Source organism: Parambassis ranga, chromosome 13 (genome assembly GCF_900634625.1).
Source record: "Parambassis ranga chromosome 13, fParRan2.1, whole genome shotgun sequence".
NCBI classification, from domain to species: Eukaryota; Metazoa; Chordata; class Actinopteri; family Ambassidae; genus Parambassis; species Parambassis ranga.
Genome location: NC_041033.1, coordinates 8,541,335 through 8,560,513, shown reverse-complemented (window position 1 = coordinate 8,560,513; position 19,179 = coordinate 8,541,335). Strand labels below are relative to the sequence as shown.

The 19,179-nt window shown below is 42.9% G+C and overlaps 1 protein-coding gene across 6 annotated transcripts in view; it reads right to left on the bottom strand.

Annotated features, from left to right (window-relative positions):
• The window catches only part of ets1 (v-ets avian erythroblastosis virus E26 oncogene homolog 1), a 30,970-nt gene extending 12,399 nt beyond the window's left edge, over positions 1 to 18,571 (bottom strand). For 4 of the 6 annotated variants that reach the window (XM_028419623.1, XM_028419624.1, XM_028419626.1 and 1 more), the window contains exons 1-3: positions 18,465 to 18,571; positions 17,183 to 17,259; positions 13,938 to 14,085 (exon numbers count right to left, since the gene is read on the bottom strand). In XM_028419623.1, coding sequence (XP_028275424.1) covers positions 13,938 to 14,085; positions 17,183 to 17,254 — 220 coding nt within the window. In that variant the 5' untranslated portion in view covers positions 17,255 to 17,259; positions 18,465 to 18,571. Of the gene's footprint in view, positions 1 to 6,391; positions 6,760 to 13,937; positions 14,086 to 17,182; positions 17,260 to 18,464 lie in introns of those variants that run through there. The other 2 variants (XM_028419625.1, XM_028419628.1) reach the window with 1 other exon arrangement.
• Between the last annotated feature and the right edge of the window lie 608 nt (positions 18,572 to 19,179).

Below are 19,179 nucleotides of genomic sequence, written 5' to 3'. Positions count from 1 at the left end.
CCATATCTGGACCCCTGGTCTGAGAACACAGGGTCATAAACCGACCAGTATGAAGAGGGTCCATTCAGCGCCACAGGGTGATAAAGTGGTGACTGAAGGCTGCAGTGGGAGCATAAGGAGAAGGGGGGGGGGCAGTCTGGTTTTTAAGAGTGCTGCTTGTTCAGTCAGCCACGCTGTTTAGGTTTACATCTCAATGCCAAGGCCCAGGAATAGAAGTGCAAGCAATGTGATGAAACCAGACCAGATACGGACCCATATGCTCAAGTGATCCAACGCACAAACCAGGACAATCCCACCACCGTCACGGGGTAACAGTGCTGAAACACCACTTTTATTCTTAGGTCTTCACCGCTGGCTTCTGGCTGCCCTCCTGAAACACAAGCCTGCGGTGGTGTAAGTCAGCTGTATGGGACCCGGCCACTACTGCTGACATCTGTCTTTGGGCCATAAGAGTAGAGTTGCTCAGGATCATCACCACCACAGACACACTGGCTACTGAAGCAGACAATAAGTCAGACTAATACCCCATAGCTGCCTTTCTGTCTTCCACTCCCTCCATCTCTAAAATCATATTAGCGTATGATGTGAAAGTGCATTAAGTCTACTGTTTATGCCAAGGTCTCAGAGCTTGATACGACATCAAGTTTGAAATGATCCACACCATCAGCAACAGATGCTAAACATATTTTCGCTAAAAGCATGTTGGAAATCCTTCCCTCTTCAGAAGAAGGAGAGAAACAGAGACAAATCGCTTGAAGCAGGATTTGGCTCCTTGTTGCTTATTTAACTGCCTACAAGCTCTGTTGCTCTGTGATCTTTAACGGTGTGAAAAGGTCTGATTTTCAGGTATGCCTCAAGAATTAAAGATTAAGCAATGCCTTCAACTTCTCTACTGCTTTGAAGAGTCAGAGAAAAAATACTGGGGTGAGTTGGATCTACACAAATCTCACACAACTTGAAAGATTACTTCCATATTTATAATGGAAGTAATACTTAGGTCCACAAGAGCTGAATGTCTTAATACATCCATCTGTGCTAGCTAGCATAGTACTATGGAAAAAAACAGTAACTAAGAGGCCAGCACTATACTGGGAAGTGCAGGTGGAGCTAGCCTAGCTACATCCAGGCTAGATCCCCTCCACAGCTCCATCCCTGTTATAAACAGACATGGGATGCTCTGGGGGAACTGTTTAGGCATTAAACCAAACACACGACATATCTGACAAACAATTTACTCTCCGTGTTGCATTTTTTCCACAAAACAGGGTGCCTGCCCCATTTTTAGTCCAAACTGATACATTCCACAACCAGGTTTCCTGATATAAGCATGGGTTATGTGGGACACAGCATACAGACATTCATCGATTTCAACCATTCTTTGGGACAACATGTCAGTCTTGTAATGTCTGGATCTCATTATTCATCATACATATAGAAAGAGATGGTTGCTTGTTTGAAGGCAAGCTATGGGCAACAGATGTATACTTGATAAATAAATTCTCCCTAGACCACAGTGTTTTCATGTTGCATGCCTCACATTCCACCTCTGTTTTACAATCACTAATGTGCTTCTCACAGCTTTCTTGTTTTCCTCTAATGTGACCAAAAAATGACTAGTGGTCTAAGTGGCAAAATGGTTTCAGTTTGGGATGATGAATTGCACTTCTATTTTAAGCTTGGTGTAGGCTCCATGGCTAATAGAAGACTAAAACATCAAACATCTGGCAACATCTCTCTCTTCCTTTATCTAATTGATTTCTCCTTTTTTTTTCATGACGCACAACACCTCTGGTTTTAACTGGCTGTACTGATTATAAGATGCAAACCATGAGTCGATAAGTGGGAAGTTACAACCTAAAAATTTTGCAATAAGAGATGGAAGTGATTTCTAAAACATGCAAATAACACTGCAGTGGTGTAAACTTTGTGCTCAAACTGTCAGTCTTCATCTTTATCTCTTTAGTTCCCTTTCTTTCACACACGAACACAGTAAAACACACACACACACACACACATTAACACGCACATGTTGTGACTCATTTCATCAAAGAATGACTGGACTCCGGGGGATATTATTTGACAATGTGACTGGTCATGATGAAAGCATTGACCATATCTTGTAAAATTCCTGCCCAGTGACTCAAAAGTTGTTCACTGTTCTTAACTACGACAACAACACTAGTCAATGTTTTAGAGCAGCAAACTCTAATCAGTGTTAATATTACGACAAATGATAAATCTCCAAAACCGCACTGCCGTCGCTGTATAAGACATCCTAATCTTTCATTTTACTACATCAGCTCATCACAAACACCTACAGAGCCTGCCACCCACACAAACACACCCTGCTTTTTTATCATTCTTTTGCTTTGGCAGGTCTGTCAATCAATACAACTCCTATGCGTGTAGGTCTGATACACATACAGTCTGTGCCTGTGCCCCATTTGTTCACCTGATTACAAAAACAGCACGCGATGCAGGCTGACTCCAAAAACAGGTGGTCTGCAGAAAATAAAGAGGAAAAAAAAATCTGGGACATACACTGAACAAAATGAGTGACATGGCCTGGTTGTGGACATCCGCGGTGAAACAAACACCGCTGCCTTTCAGGACAGTGGTCTGATTCTCAAAGCAGACGTGTTTCTAAAGTAGCCCATTTTCCATTTCTTTATACGAAACACAACTCCTAAATGTGGAGCTATAAAAAAAGAAACAGCAACAGAGCAAGTGGATAAAAAAAGGATTCAACGCTGAGATGCGTGGGCAGTTGTGGACCCATTTAAGGGCAGCGTCAAATGAGTTAGGGTTCACAGTTAGACTGATGGGACAGAGGCCTGTGCTAGCAGGAACCAGCACACACAGTCGGACAGCCAGTGGCGTGTGGTGCAGCAGGCGTCTGGTGCCATGACTCAGGGATTATGAGCCGGGAATGACTGGGGATGGGACGAAATGCACTCACTGGGAACTCACTATACACACCACATCAAGGTGTCGTGACAGAAACTCATGTGGCCAACAGAGAGACATGGAACCAGAGGAAGAAAGGGAAAGGAGGGGGAGGAGGGACTGAGTGAGTGAGTGAGTGGGTGGGTGAATGATTGAAAAGTTACCCAAAATGCTTGTTAATGCTTCATTTCCCCAAGCCAAGAAATACATTTGGCTTTGTTTTGGTTGTTGCCTTTTTTGTAAAATGAAAAGCTGCAGAAGAGAAGAGAAGAAGTTAACAGAAGAGGCCCTTCAAATCATTTTAATCTCCATTTTTCTATTTACTGCCATCATATTTGACCACACCTTGGTAGGTCTATAAACCCTCCAACCCCTCTCTTACCATATGCTTATTATTTAGCAGACTGCTGTATCTGGTGCTAACACGCCTTACTTTATGACTAAGCTTTATAAGCAAAGATTAAGGCGTGTAGTCACCAGGGAGGCATTGAGAGACGTCCCACACAGTTTAATGTTTATATGGGCAACAGGCAGAATGAATGAAAGGCTGACTGAAAGGGGGAATAACCCATTTGATGTAACACAGTGGCATAACTGAGCAGCGCGGGAAAGAGAAAAAGACAGGGTCATTGTAGAAACTCACAGACATCCACTTCATTGAGGTCCGCCCAGCCTGTCGACATGTCTGACCAGCACAGCGAGGCCTATTGATGAAGCTGGTATCTGTTGCCCTCTAGGCACAGACATGGCCTGGTCAAACACTACCTCATATCATAGGGGTGATGGACTGAACACTGGTCTGACTAATCAAGTTTAGATCTTGCAAAGCAGATCGTCCTCGGTTTGACACGACACACATCGGGATGAAAAACTGACCTGTTTGCTCCTTTGGCCCAACCCATTGATAGACCGCATCAAAAGAAGCCTGGATCACCCAAACTGTGTTTGCACAGCTGCCAGGCAGCCACGCACACTCAAACATTGGCATATATTACACTGCGCTACTGAAGTAGTGCTGACACAAACACACCAAAGCAAAAAACCTGGAGCTTATGTAACTCCCTCTGTTCTGACACAAGCTGCCCTGCTCCACACTGTACCAACATGGGAGCCAGTGTGAGAAAGAAACCCAGTGAAGACCTTCTGTGGAGCACTGATGTGGCGTGGCCTGTATGTGCTTGTATGTGTACCGTATGGAGGCAGGCGTGGAACGGGATGCCATATAAGGCCTCTCCGGAAAAGCATCAGAACTGCTAGTTACAACAAACAGCGGCATTTTGATCAGATAAAAGTGCGCCTTCCCTCAAGCTCTTTCTTTGCTTCCATGCATGCCACCCAGCAGGGCATGCTCACAAACATTCCTGTCAGTCACTGAACCCCAACCTTCAGAACTGATGAAGTAAAAGGCAGACAACTGAATCAAGACCTACACTGTAAATAATTGACAGCTCTGATGGGTACTAAATACATAAGAGGTTTGTCTTATTAAATATTGAATGTACAGTAATTCCATAAAGTTCTCCTCCAATCTTTAAAACTTTATTATTAAGGCTCTCAATAATATATATATATATAATAGTTATCCACAGCCTATGAAGTAAGTGTCCTGTGCTGAGACTACTGTATCACAGAACAGACAAATAGCAGCTTAGTGGAACATTAGAAGCTATGTTTGGGTGTACCTCTGACCCAGGCGGTGTGTGAGCGCTTTTAAAGGAATTACCTCTGCTACAGAGCGAGGTCGGGCCTTTGGTAAGGTGACACCAGCTGCACTTCTGTCGCAAAAGAAAACAAACAATATAGAAAGGTGTTCTGGAGACCACTCAAGCCTGTTAGGGGGGGTGTGCATGTATGTGCGGATTGTGGTTGCAGGTGTTCAGCTGTACTTCCCACAGTGCTGCAGCTCTGTGTACAACAATGACATATGCACTCTGACTTTGAATGCAGCTCTTATCTCTTGCAGCAAGTTGTAAGTAGTACATGCCTGAACCTCTGTTATGTCTGATTGGGATTAACCTTGGACATTGGTAGTTTATCTTGCAAGCATGGTAATATCACGGAGTAAACAAAACTCTGTATGTATGTAAGAAAAGACACATTTGTGTGAAGTTCTGAACTGCTGCGTGACAACCTGAGCTTGACCCGAGCGCATCCAAGTGAGCATAAGAAGGAGCGGGTGTTGCGAAATGGTTTTGCAAGATAGTGCTATGCTTTGGCAATGTAACTGCAGCTGTCAGCACATTTTGGAGTGAGATGTGTATGTATGCATCTATGCTCTGCAGGTACGGTACTTGGAAGGTGGTTAATGTGGTGAGTCAGAGCGCCTTAGTAGGTCAACACTAGCAATTAGTATCAGATTTCCATGGTGGCATCAAAGCGGTACTAACAGGGTCAACACCACCTGAGCTGGAAAAGCACAGGGGATTATTGCATGTAAAAAGCTGCTAAATGCAAATCACCAAAACATGCCACCACGCGTAACATCACTGTGTGTAAAAAAAAATAATAAAAAAAAATAAACGAGAAGTGAAACCACCCTACAGTTAAAACACAACACACAGAAACAGCTCACGGTTGCGGCCTTCCCTGTCTTTGCCCCCTGGACTACCCCTGGAGTGAGCCAAGTGTTCCACACAGCAGAGGCAAGCCTCAGATCTGCAGATTCATCACCTCAGTCTGCCTCTCCTTCTCTCTGGAAAATCGAGGAAGACGAGGAGGAGGAGGAGGAGGGAGAGGCAGAGGAGACAGTGGGGTTGGCAAGGGGGGGAGGAGGGGGTGGGTGGGTTATTAGGCACCATTGCCTGTCTCCATTGCTGGCTGGGCAGAGCGCCTTGACTCTCCCCAGCATGGCATGGAATATATGGGTCAGAGAGAGGGATGCTGACAATCTGATCAAAGAGACAGTAGCCATGTGCATTCTTCCCAACACAAACACAAAGAAGTAAGAAAACTTACATGAGAGGAATAAAACCTGAAAATAGTCCTTAGAGTCTCTGACATGTCTGTCTGTATGACAGGTAGGCTACATGAGAGGATTCAACTTTTGCTCTGCTTTTCAGATCAAAATGTCCAAACTTAGTGTAACAACTTTTTTTCTTCCATATGTTGCCACCAGGTCTCACACAAGGCACGCCGGCCAGGCGCTGATTCATTCAACAACAATAAGAAACACGCACACATACAGTACAGCGCATAATGACTGTGCCCTCCGGCGTGATTGCGTTTTTGTCAAGTATTGTGTGTTGTCCAGTATTGAGCAATCAACAGCGTCTGCACACAGAAGCGCGTTCAGGACGTTATGTCCTTCTCCCCGCATCTAATTGCTGAGAATTAAGTCTGACCGTGGTCACCGTCAGCGTAACGTGCCACCAGCCGGCTGCGTTACAAGTACAATGTTAGACTCGTGTTAACTGTCAAGCTGTCACAGAAGAGTTGTATTACTCACCGTCCATTTTTTCAGGCTTTATGATTGTTAACGTCGGTTTCATATCGACAGCTGCCGTCATGATCATCAGATCAGTGTGACCTAACACCGCCGCGTCCCTCTTTTATTCTAACAGCTCCAAAAAAACAAAAAACACACAGAATATCAGGAGAAATCTTCTCTTTCCTCTGGCGCCCCGGCTCTGTTCAACTGCGTGATTATTTCTTATAAACCTTTCCTCTCACACTCAAAAAAAAACCCGATTCAAATTCTTGTACTCCTAACTTATCTTTTCCCTCTCTCCGGTACACACACACACTCCCTCTTTTCCTCGTTCTTTCTTACTCACACTCACTCACTCACTCCTTCCTCTCTATCTCTGGCTATGGGCGTTGCATTCGCGCAGAGCCCCGGAGTGCGTCGACAACCGAAGGGGGCGGTGTTTGGGGCTTGCCAGTTGATTCACAATTCAATTACAATGCCCCACCACCCACACACATATGCACAGAGACACACACGCTCAAACAATCCTCCCCCGTGTCAGTGAACCTAGTTGCACCAAGACTCCACCAGACGCATGTTACATGTGTTTTACAGGATGAGAAAACTCTTTTATTCTATCATTTATGCCAGATTACAAACTGGAATATAGTCTCCTGAATGCTTTACTGGGACCAAAATAGCTTCCACAGTATAATGATATAAGAAGGATATCTGGAGATAATTCAGGTTACGGACAAGCCTATCTTAACAATTTACATACAGTTTATGTTTTAAAAAAACACAGAGGAGAGTCTGGACTGTCTCTGCCCTATATTCCAGGTCTAAGCTCATAACTTGTAACTCACCCTCATAAACACCTCAGAGTATTTCCTGTCCGCTGTGTCCTGATCAATAAAAACCAGGCATGTCTATTCTCTTCACGCTGCTGCACCAGCAACAGTACATCTGTGCAGGTAAGTGCAAAAATAAAGTGTACAGATATCCAAATCCACCAAGACTATCAATGAAAATCTGCTGTGAGCATGGTGAACCAGCCATCCTTATTCCCAGTTAGCTACTTTTTCTTCTTCTTCTTTAAGAGTTTTGTGCTTTCTTATCTACAATAATCAGGAACAATGGCCATGTCTTGCTGGAAATTAAATCAAGAATTTGTTCTGCCACTGCAAAAGAACAAAGACAAGAGAAAGATTAGGCTTTTTAAGCCGTGGTAAGACTCCATTCTGTACAAGCCATCTCCATTAGGGACCATCTCCCATGGCAACTGAAACAACAGATTATAATACTATTTCTTTTATCGTAAGTAAAGAAAAATGATGGAGTAGTGTGGGGCCAGGTTAATGCTTTTCTCCTCTACAACAATAAAAATGTCTTTCTTAAAGGCATCAACCCTCCATTTTTTCCACATCAGCCTCATTATAAGCAGCCTAGTTAGAGTGAGTCATATGCCAACCTACAGTGCACGTCAATATGATACTCCTGCATGTACTGCATGCATGTAGGTCTAAATGGGATAATCTAGAAGGAGGCTCGGGAGCCAGGAATATTGATCACACATGGATTTTTAAACCGGTGGTACTTCACCGGCCTCCATTAGCAGCCCTGGATCAGATTTCACTGGCCTGATAGGAGCCTCATCTGGGAGGAGTGCTGGTGGGTTCTGCGGTGCGAGGAGCCGCCTCACCGGGGGCAAAGTAGATGGAGGAGGAGGAGAATGGAAGGAGGAACGGTAACCTCTCACTTCATCTCAGCCCGTCAGTCTCTCACTACTTCTGACTGAACCTCTTTGTCTTCTCCTAATGAACTCCCTCGTATCTGTTCTTGAAAGGACAGCCTGGGTGCTTTTCGTGCCTAAGGGCAGCCATTTAGGGTTTAATGGTGTTGCTGACTAATATCTGGCCAGGCATCACTGTAGTCCTGTAGTGACTGTAGTCACTGTAGTTTCCTCTGCATGTCTCTGCTTTTCTTACATTACATATTTTTTTTTGCAGTATAACTTTTATTCTATTTTCTTATTTATGTATTTTATTAGATGATAAAACCGAATTAGATCAAAATAAATAAAGCTTTGTCTCTTTAACTTCCTGAAATCGGGGCACACAGTTATATCTTTGTATCCTAGTGCATTACTAATCTGTTTCTCAGAGCAGCAACCATTTCACAGTCTGGTGTGCAATGACCCTCCTGACAAACACATTTTATGAACGGTGTATACTGACATGAGGAAAATAATGTGCATAAACCCTAGGTGGTTAAATACAATAACTTTCTCTTCATAGAGATGTCCATTTATAGGACTGACATGTGCACACTCCAAAAAAACGGCTATTAAACTTCTATTATTGATCTGATCCGTGTCATTTTCTTTATAGACATGAGGGATTGTCAGTTGTCTTGTAGTAAAACAATAAGCCAGTGTGCATACTAGTTCACTTGAGGGTAACTGTCCCAGATCAAAATCAAGTTTGGGTTTCTTTTCTTCACCTGGCAAATGCTGTTTCCATGGTTTTGACAGTTAGCTGGCTTCATTCGTTTGTGCTGCTGCAGTGTAGCAACAACAGCTAAAGCAGCTCTCTCTCTCTCTCTCTCTCTCTCTCTCTCACTGCTCTCGCTGTCTGTCTCTCACTGACACATCTGTGTTGCCTGCCTGTCTATAATCCTTAGATGTAACCGTTGCACCTGCTACTTTTCACAGAGTTAACTGAAAGGTTATTCGATTTGGAGCAATCCATACAGCTGTCAAGTGATATTTGTCTTTGATGCTGGCGCCCTCGCAGCAAGCCGTAAGGAGTCCTGGTTGCTCTAGTAAGTCTTTAGAGTTCAACAGTGAGCCAGACTTTCTTTTACATTCACACACATAAAATGTGAAACGATGGCAGAAAAAAAAGACGAATACAGACAATGGATATGACTTGACAGGTTTGGTATGTTGTGTGAATGGACGGCATTTAGCATGTAATCAATCAGTCACTCATTTACAGGCACTCAAGCACTCACACAGATGGGTGATGGCACTCACACTCACACACACACACACACAGACCAGACAGTCTAACAGTAAAACAGTGGGGTCCTTGTGGCCCCTGTCTAGCAGCTCAGTCTCAGCTCTATCTGTGGTGGATACTGTCTGAAGGTGCCACAGGCTGGATGCACTCCTGCTGAGATCAGAGACTTAGTTGGGACAGCGACGGTGGTGTATTCCTTAAGTGTGTGTGTGTCTGTGTGAGCCACTCTCTCTTGTGCCTCACATTCCAAAGTCTCTCCTGTGTGTGTGTGTGTATGTGCGTGTGCGCTCTGCTAAACTGTGTGCATGTAAGTGCACTGGGAAAGTAGCAGGGCCTCCCTGAACAAAGGCTCAGCTCTTTTCTGAACAATTAGCTTCGCTAAAAAGGACATCTCTTCCTCCATTAGCGGCACCACGTGCCCCCCATCACTCCATTGTGCAGATAATTCAATTATCCCCACCCCCCTCCGAGTCTCTTTGCCTCCCAGACCTCCCTCTCCTCGTCTTGCCCTCCCCTCCCTGCGCTCTGTTAGCACCATGAAAAAGCTCTGCTAGTCCTCACAAGGAAAATACATCCGTCTGCGGTTTCAATTTATTTCTCAATGAATAAGTGAAGGCTGGGTATGATAATAAGTTGCACTACTTAAAGAAATTATGTGCTCAGTCTGCACAGATACAGTTGTTGGACAATTGTTTTCTTTCTTATAATATTGAATGATTACAGAGAAAAGACCCTAGTGCAACAGTACAGACTTGACTCGTCGCTATGGACGCAAATTAGGAGACGCAGTTAGACAGTGTACACTCATTGTAGTTAATAGTCTGTGAATATGGCTAAGCTCACAATATAAACATTAAAACAATGGGAGGTCCCTCTAAGGACTCATTAAAGCACCACCTTTCCTGATGAGCTGGCATGTGTTGCATCATCACCCCGTCAGTGATTGCATGTCTTTCAGAACTGCATGTTCTCCAGCCCAAGTGCATTGTAATTAGTCACCGTGCTATCAAGAGGAACTTACCACACAAAAACTTCCTAGAAATAAAACTTGTAGAACTCTGAGAAAGGGAAGTTCAAGAATCGGGTATTTGGCTGAGGCTTTAGAAACCTTTTAAATGCTAACAAGAAAGAAAGGAGTCATTCTGCATTAAAGCCAATAACTGTTTCAGTGGTGGAAAATGCATTTCTTAAGGTCAGTAGTATTTATTTAGAAACAAATATGGCTTATCTGGGAAAAGCTTTTTGCTGACCCAAACAGTATGGAGAGTAACAGGCAGAAACTCCAGAGTAACTCTATTGTAAAATGTTTTTTGAACACACAATACACCCACTTCTCAGAAGCCTAACTGTAGAAACAAATAGTTCAGACTTCTAAAAATATAATCTACAAATGTATAGAACAGATTACCACTTTCCTCTGTTTATTGACTAACACCTCTTGCCTTAGCACTATCATCATACAGCGCAGTTCAACTAAAGGACCACAGCAATTGTGTATAGGCCCATTCCTCCACAGTTGTCTGTCGCTTTTCCGTGTTTCCACTCTTGTTTTGTTTTATTGTTGGAGGGGGAAGTGTGCGCCGGCCTGATTAGCATCACTGTTTCCTCCTTTCCCATAACCCCCCAGACCCCCGCAGGCTGCCTGTTTACTTTTAGAAATAAAAAATGGGCCTTCGCCCGTGAGGACGTGCCCCTCATCAGAGGCGAAGCCCCCACCAGCCCCCCCACCACATCCCACCCCCCACCCAGTCACCCTCCCAAGTCTCCACATCTCAGATCCTCCTCCCCTCGTCTCCTCTCCTCCCACCATCGCAGTCCCAGTCCTGTGACTTATCCCTTTCCTTATCCGTCTTCTCTCCACAAACTCTATTCCACCCACTCCCGTTTTCTTCCCACCCCGTTCCCCTCCTCTTCCAACTGTCCAGCTGTCAAATCACATCAAATAAAACACAGGCCAATGGTCCCTGAGTGCCAGATCACAGCTGTGTCTGCGTGTACTAAATGGGAGTGCATGTTTAAATGTACAGTGAACCCGAGTGCCTGGGAGTGGATGTGTGTGCCTCCTTTATTGAATGGAAGGATGCTGTAATACAATACACACCAGAGTGCAGGGTGTGAATTTAATGAATGAATATGCGGAGTGCGCATCACTGCAGGATGTTATATACAAGTGTGTGATATCTGCATCCAGATTTGAGCTACATTTTTCCCACTCACACACACACAGTGAGTTTTACGACAGGTCCTGTAATGTAAGTGAGTGTGAGTGCTGGACAGTGAAGAGAAGAGCCGGGTTAGTGTAAACATCACCATGGCATGGCTGTTGTCAGGAAGCAGTGTGTGTGACATTGGGCTCTAAGCCAAACATGCGATATTCCTTTCACATCCAACTTCCCCGCCTCACATCTGCTCTGTACTTTTTCTTTCTCACACTAACACATTTCATTTTAAAACAGCCTATCCATTCACAACTAAAAAAAAAAGTGAGTTCGGCTGTAAAGTCCTAATGTACCCACTTTACAGGATAAATACAATAAATCATTCCATATATCCCAGACAGTGTGTTTTGTTCTTGAGACAGGACAGAAGTCACCAAATTTATTATGATTTTATTATGATCTGGTTGTTATAAAATATTTGGAAACTGACTTAAAGCATACATTTATATCCAGGGTGTTTACTTCCATGTATTCATCTATTTCAATGTGAGCTTCTATTTATTTCCTAGTCCTTTTAGTTGCATTATAGTGTGTGTTAAAGGAGCTCCTGTGTTACTTTTTAATGTCTTTTTAGTCTCTTCCAGCTCAACACCAGCTGAAAACACACTTGTGCTGCCTGAATAGAGATGGATGGAGTTTTGCACAAGTTACTGAAAGAGGTACCAAAGTATTGCAATGGAAATGAATGGAATGTGTTGCTTTGTGTGGGAGGCGGTGATAATGGACATGTCCAACTGTATGTGACATTTATATCCCTGTCTGTTGTAATGTCATGTGTGAAAGGAGGTTACAATGACTCTAATTTTCATCATATGAACTTATTGCATGTGATTTCCATTTGTCTAAATAAACTAAAGTGATTTCTATATCTGCAAATTACCAAATCACTGCAGCTTTTTTTTTGCTAGCTCCATTTCTAATTGTTATATCCTTACATTATAAATGCCACATTGTTAAGATGCGACTGTTTGAGCTTGAGAGAAATGAGTCAAAGCAACGGCTCGGGGTGTGCAGGCTGTGTCAGAGGTTATTTAACTTCTTCTGAGGTTAGCAGCAACTCATAACGGCGTATACTGGTAGCACAGAAACCTCAGCAGCTCTACATGACACAACCATCAAGAGCTAAATGACTCTAAGAACATCTCCAGGTGGCTCAGACGCTCTTAGACCTGTGGTCTACAAGGATTTAATAGTCAGAGAAAAAGAAAAAGGGGTCACAGCTCGGTCATTTTTTTCCACTCAGCAATGTTTATCTCAATGGTTAGCGCTGGGAGGAATGAAGTGAAGCCTCCAAAGGAGTGTGTCTCTGGCAACAAACATCAGCAAATCCCATCAAATGTTGACTCCCTTTCATACAGGCACAAACACACACACACATGCACACACACACACACATATGCACACTTAGGCCCCCTCCACCTCTCCAGAGACCAAACCAGAGGCTTGGGAAAAAGATGGCCGCCCTTTGGCCTCCGTCTTGCCCCCTGCATACAGCTGAAGGAGGTGACGGAAGAAAGCTAGTGCCCCCACAGCACCCCTACCCTACTCCCGTGGCGTGTGTCCCAGTCCACCAGCATCAATCACTTTTGAGGACTAGAAGAGGCCGGAGTCAGACACAGGCAAATGCACTGGAAGGAATGTTCCAGTAAAATCCATTCGAAAAACAATGAAAGAAAAACTAGAAAGAGGCGACTGGAAGCAGAAATATGCGGGGTGTTGAGCTGTCCCCAGACTGGAGAGACACAGAAAAAAGAGGGAGGTGTGTGCGTGTTTGAGTGTGTGGTTGTCTGGTAAAGACATTGCCCTTAGGGTCAGCATCACCAACATCCCTTATGCAGCAGTGGCAGAGTACTTTGTGTGTGTGTGTGTGTGTGTGTGTGTGTGCATATATACATTTGTTGTGGGGACATAAAGCAGTTTCCAGCACACACACTGCATTTGTAGTGTGAATCATTACATTTTCCAACAGGGCTTTGTTTCAGGAGTAGTGGATAGGATCTAGAATGATGCAAAACTGTATGTGTGCCTATGCTAAAATAAACTATATAAGGGAGCCTGTGTGTGTCAGTCTGCAGACATGAATGTGTGTGACTGAACATTTAGCATTCCATTTGACACAAAGTCTTTTGTTTGCTCTGAGTTGTTTATTCACAGTGAACTATTGACTTCTGAAGCATGTACAGTATGAGAGAAAATATAAAGCTGATTGTATGTATGTATACAGTATGTCCTAATCAACAAAAACAATGCACATATATATATATATATATATATATATATATATATATATATATATATATATATATGCATGCCACTGCATCAGACTGTCTGTGTATTTCTTACCTGTAGGACACACCTCGTGCCCTTCGGGTACCTCCTGCAGGGGTATATCATGGGGGTAAAGTGGCTGCGATGGATAGTACTGCTGCTGAGGGTGAACCACACCTGGGAGCTGGGTCTGAGGGCCCACTGCCACTCCTCCACTCTGCCGCTGGAGACAAAGAGCATGCAGTATTGATTGAACATGAATGATCCGTACTCAGCTGATAAACTTCTAGATATTTGTCACAGCTTTTAAAACACATCAAATCTGAATAAAACTTGCAGTTTATGTCCAAGTGACATATACTACAATACGCAATATGTACTAAGCATAAACCTGATATAAGTGCTTTTGCACATCATGAAGTCAGTGTCAGTGTGACACTGTGTGCAATTTTAACATTTAACATTCTTACATTTACACCATGGAGAGCCCCTTTTTATGAACAGTGTAACTCATTAAGTGACACCAGGCAAAGACAATAAGCAGTGTACATAGAATTTAATGTTGTTAAAGGTTTCTTAACTTTGATTTTTGTAAAGAAAATGAGATTTTAAAGTAGCTGTTTTCAATTCCTGGTTTGTACTGGATTTATGTAACAAAAACCCCAAAAGAGTTGTTGTTGTTCATAAAAAAAAAAAAAACAACTGATCGGACTGATCCAGTGGCTCTGGCGACAGTGTAACCTTGGATTTTGGGAAACATTTTTTTTCATTGTTTTCACACACAGTAAAGATAACCCCTGCAGCTAAATTTGACTCATTCAGTTTATCTTAGCTGTGTTGTTTTATCCTGCTTATCACAGAAATGTTCACGTAAGCGGTTGCACTAAAGGGGGAAGTCTAAAGTCAGCAGTTGACAGCGGAGTCAGAAGAGATATGAAATTCTGCATGGATACATGAGAGAGGGAGGAAGATAGCCACTTGGCCATTTTTAGCAAATATAACCCTTCATTTGACCACAAGCAGATAGCATTAGGCATTTCAAACTGGCATTCCGCTCACAAGAATGCATGCTATGTGATCTTTTTTTTTTTTTTTAAATGCAGTACAAAACATGATGATATTCTCCACTTTCAATGTGCAGCATGTGTCCTTATGCAGTGTCATTTACTGAGCAGCAATTTTTCATTTTGTGTATATACGACACATGAAAACGCTTTTCTTCCACATGTCATATCATGAATAATTGACAGCCAGGCAGACGGAGTGACTGCCGATCTGATAAGCAGACCCCGTTTGAGCACGGCGGCATTTATCAGTAGCCGTCCAGCTTTATGGATGGCTAACGTGACCAGAGGATCAGGGAGGACCGGTTAATATGGTTCTTCAGAGGTTTGCATCTCCTATCAAGACTCTCAGCAAAAAAGGGGGGGTTAGATAGGCAGAGAAGGAGCCACCTGGGTGATTTATGGATTAGACAGACAGACTGTTATAGATAACGATGGAGATAACATCAACACCATAAAATTCTTTGATCAGCTCAGGTGTAGAATAACTTTTCATGCAAAACTCAGTACAGTTAGAGCAACCTTTAGCCTTTCACGAAAGTATAGTATGAATACTGTGCATATTAACATGTTCATCTGGCAGTCTGTCATCATTAGAATCATAAAGTAGTGGTAAGTTAAGTCTTAAGTGGATGTGGCACGTTGATTTCACACTTTCCTCAGTGTGATGATCTTTTCCATATTCATTTTGACATATATCGACATTATCAAGTATAATGTGTAGGCTATTATCACTAAGATAATTTATTCCTGGATACGGTGCCTGCTGTATGAGCTTTTACAGTGTGCAGTCTCACATTAGATTCTCTTGATTCTGTTTCACTGCTTATTAATATTAATCATCACACTTAATCCACAAAGTAACCACCCATTCATTCATTCATTTATCCTTTATTTAAATCATTAAGAGCATGCCCTCATTTTCAGTGATGTCCAGAATGCAATTAAAGACACCACAATGAAAACATTCTAGAGTATAGTGCAGCTTATAATTATAATAATTATAGTTTTAAATTGACAAGAGTGTGACTGTATAGAAAAGTACATCACTTTGAAATCTCACAGAATGTTTTGCAATACATGCATGTTTCAATACAGCTTAACATGACTCATTTCTCTCCTTTCAGCATGTCACAATCCTACATGTTCGCACGTGTTTAACATATTTGTAATTATAACACAATAGGAAGAATGTGTTGTTTGTGTGACATGTACTACAGTAAGGAACTTTAATTTTAAAAACTTAAACTAATTACCTTCTAGGTCAGGTTGCACTTTCAGCTGCTGCTATGAGCTACAACGTGAAGCGCAGAATACACAGATGGTGTCTTAATAGTAAACAAAAAAAAAAGAAAACACATCGGACCCTCTGCTCTTTGCTAATAATTCATGTAAATTCAAGGGAATAGAGCTATAGAGGTGACAGTGGTTCACCTTTTGACCACATTGCCCCACCACCCAGTAGTCTCAATTTCAAAGGCAAGTCCCACCACCTGAGCCAATTAGGAGCCAGGGAGCTGTATTCTTCCATGTTTTCTATCAGGCCAGGGTGGGGTTGCCATTTGCATGTAACCTCAGTCTATTATCCTAATGTGCTGGTGCTCTGCATACAAATGGATGCATTTATTTTACTGCTCCTTGGCCTTCACCCTTCGAATGCTCACCTGACAGGAATCCCAATGTTCCCAGCTACCACTGTCTCTGACTCTGTATCCAGCTCTTTCATTTGGAGGACGTTAAGAGCCTCGGTTGCTGTTGCAAAGCACTACGCAGGTGGCTCAGCTGAGAAAAGTGTTAGTCGGTGGGGACTGTCTAACTCTTCTTTGATTGGTTCGTGGCAAGGTTGGTCATTACGTCCAATATTACTTGCTAAAGAGAAGTGCGCTGAGCAGGGTGGTTGTGCAACACAGAGGAGTTCACAGCGGCGATTTCACAGCCTTGTTTAAAATCATCTTGTTAAATCTCTGTTTCCTAACTTTTGACGAAATCAGGAAGAACAGCACGTACAGATACAGATATTAGTGCAACTATGGTGGACTAAACACAACAGATTCAGATAGAGTGTGCTCCTACGAGCTGATGGATTCCAGAGTTGCTAATGCACAGTACAAGAACACCACTCCTGTATGCTGCTGCACACATTCCTCCACTGCCATGTGTCTGAACACACACACATTCCCTAACACTCCTGGCTGACTGTGTGGTAGGTAGCTGAGGCAGCCTTAACGCAGAGATAATTTATGAGGAAGGTCTTACCATTGCTCCCAGACGGTCACAGGGGTGAAGGGCTGGGTAGGAAGAAACTGGATCCATGTAGTAACTCATCATGGACACTGTGGACAGGAGAAGCAGGGCCTGCTGAAGGGATCAACACGAAAACAGCCAAGGCAGGGTGGAGAAACCTATCTATCACACGCTGTTTACACTGTGTATGTGTGTGAGTGTGTGTGGTATAAACTTTGTGTGTGTGAGAGAGAGAGAGAAAAAGGGGGTCAAAGAGAAAAAGAGGACATTTGAGCTGGGTTTGAATGATCTGTAACAGGTCTTTTAAAGAGTGAAAAATGTGGTTGTGGCTTTTTTTAAAAAGAAAACACGCACACACACACAATCATGTCATCACATCTGACATTTATCTGATTTATGTTTCTTTCTTTTCTTTTTTTTTAAGCAGAAAATTGATTAAAGCAAACCCATCCATATTGAGGCTGGTGTAACATTTCCATCACTTCTTCCACTGTCTCCCTCCCTTCCCATTATGCTAAACTGCCTCCTCTTTTCATCTGCCTCACTCCTTCCTCCTCCTCCTCCTCCTCCTCTTCTCCTTCCTCTTCCTTCCCTCCTACACACTTTGCTTATCACTTAACATTGTTTACTTGAAGCAGCATCAACAAAAGAGACTGGAAACTGAACATTAGAGGAAGAGGGAATGGTGTGTATGGGCAGTGGCATGTTGCATACAGGTCCCATCTTCCTCACATTCATATGTTAAGCAATTTGGCATAACTAGTTTTATGGCAGCTGCTGACAGACTGCGGGGAAGATGCGCTCGGGGCTCAATGCTTGCAGATGTTCAGCAGCTCAAAAAGATTCAGATGTTCTTGTTTCAGAGAAAAAGTACCCATACACAAAGTGAATAATGCTCAAATCACTTCTGTCATTCAAATGCATGCACTACCTTTAGCCTTTTAAATGTAACTGATTTGGAGAGATGGGAAAAGAAATCAATGTTGGATAAAAGAATACAGCGTTCATATAGTCCTAATTATTTATTATGTGATATAATGTATTTATATAAGAGGCTATGTTCGGATAAAATGTAGATAAGTCAGACTCATAATAAAGTGTGCATGCAACTTTTACGCAAAACTACAGCAAACAGGTCGATAGCTGCGCATCTTCATTAAAAAGCGCGCTGCGCGCTTCATGTCAATTCCAACCGGGAGAAAAGAGAAACTTTAAATACTTCCTCCCTTGTGCATCAAGGGTGCGCCGCGACACAATACTTCATTTAGGTACAATAAAACTTCTTTGCACTTACCCGACTGCGTGTGTGTGTGAAGTTTCCTGTGGACTGGAAGCGCTGGACAGCTGAGTGTGACAGCTGAGCGGTGGACTGCAGAGATGCTGTACCTGCTCGCAGCGAGTCCACACAGAGGAAGGAATATTATGCACACTTTTAGTCCCTCCCTCAATCGTACGGTGATCCTCTCCAAATCCTACTTTTCCTCTGCATGTTCTCTTAGGGCTTCACTTGCAGCTGTGCTTCATATGCCGCCACAGTACAGTACAGGTGTGGAGTGAGAGAGCAACCTTTCAGCCCTCCAGTCTCCATTATAATGTCATATTCCAATATGTATGTAAACAGTGTGAGTAAACAGTAGGGCTGTTAGACTCATCTTATAAGTTCTTTGTTTCAATAATCACAGTATAATTGAATTTAAATGTTTGTTTTGTTGTTTGTTTTTCCGTTGACACATGGCCAGAGTCATGCTGGGAAAAATAGCAGGAAACAGTCAGGAAAACATCACAGGCAGAATGGTGTGAATATAACGACAATGGCTGATCTTCCTGTGATGTTGTCATCTGGAAAAACAAAACAACAAAAACACTTGTGTGTGTCAATGCTACTCTAAATAGCACAATTCGACATTGATGAACATCTCCATGGCACTTACAGTGTATTGTATGGTGGACCTCTAAGACCTGGCATCTGAACAGGCTGAAATGAACCTTCAAAAGGAGCTGTAGCTGTC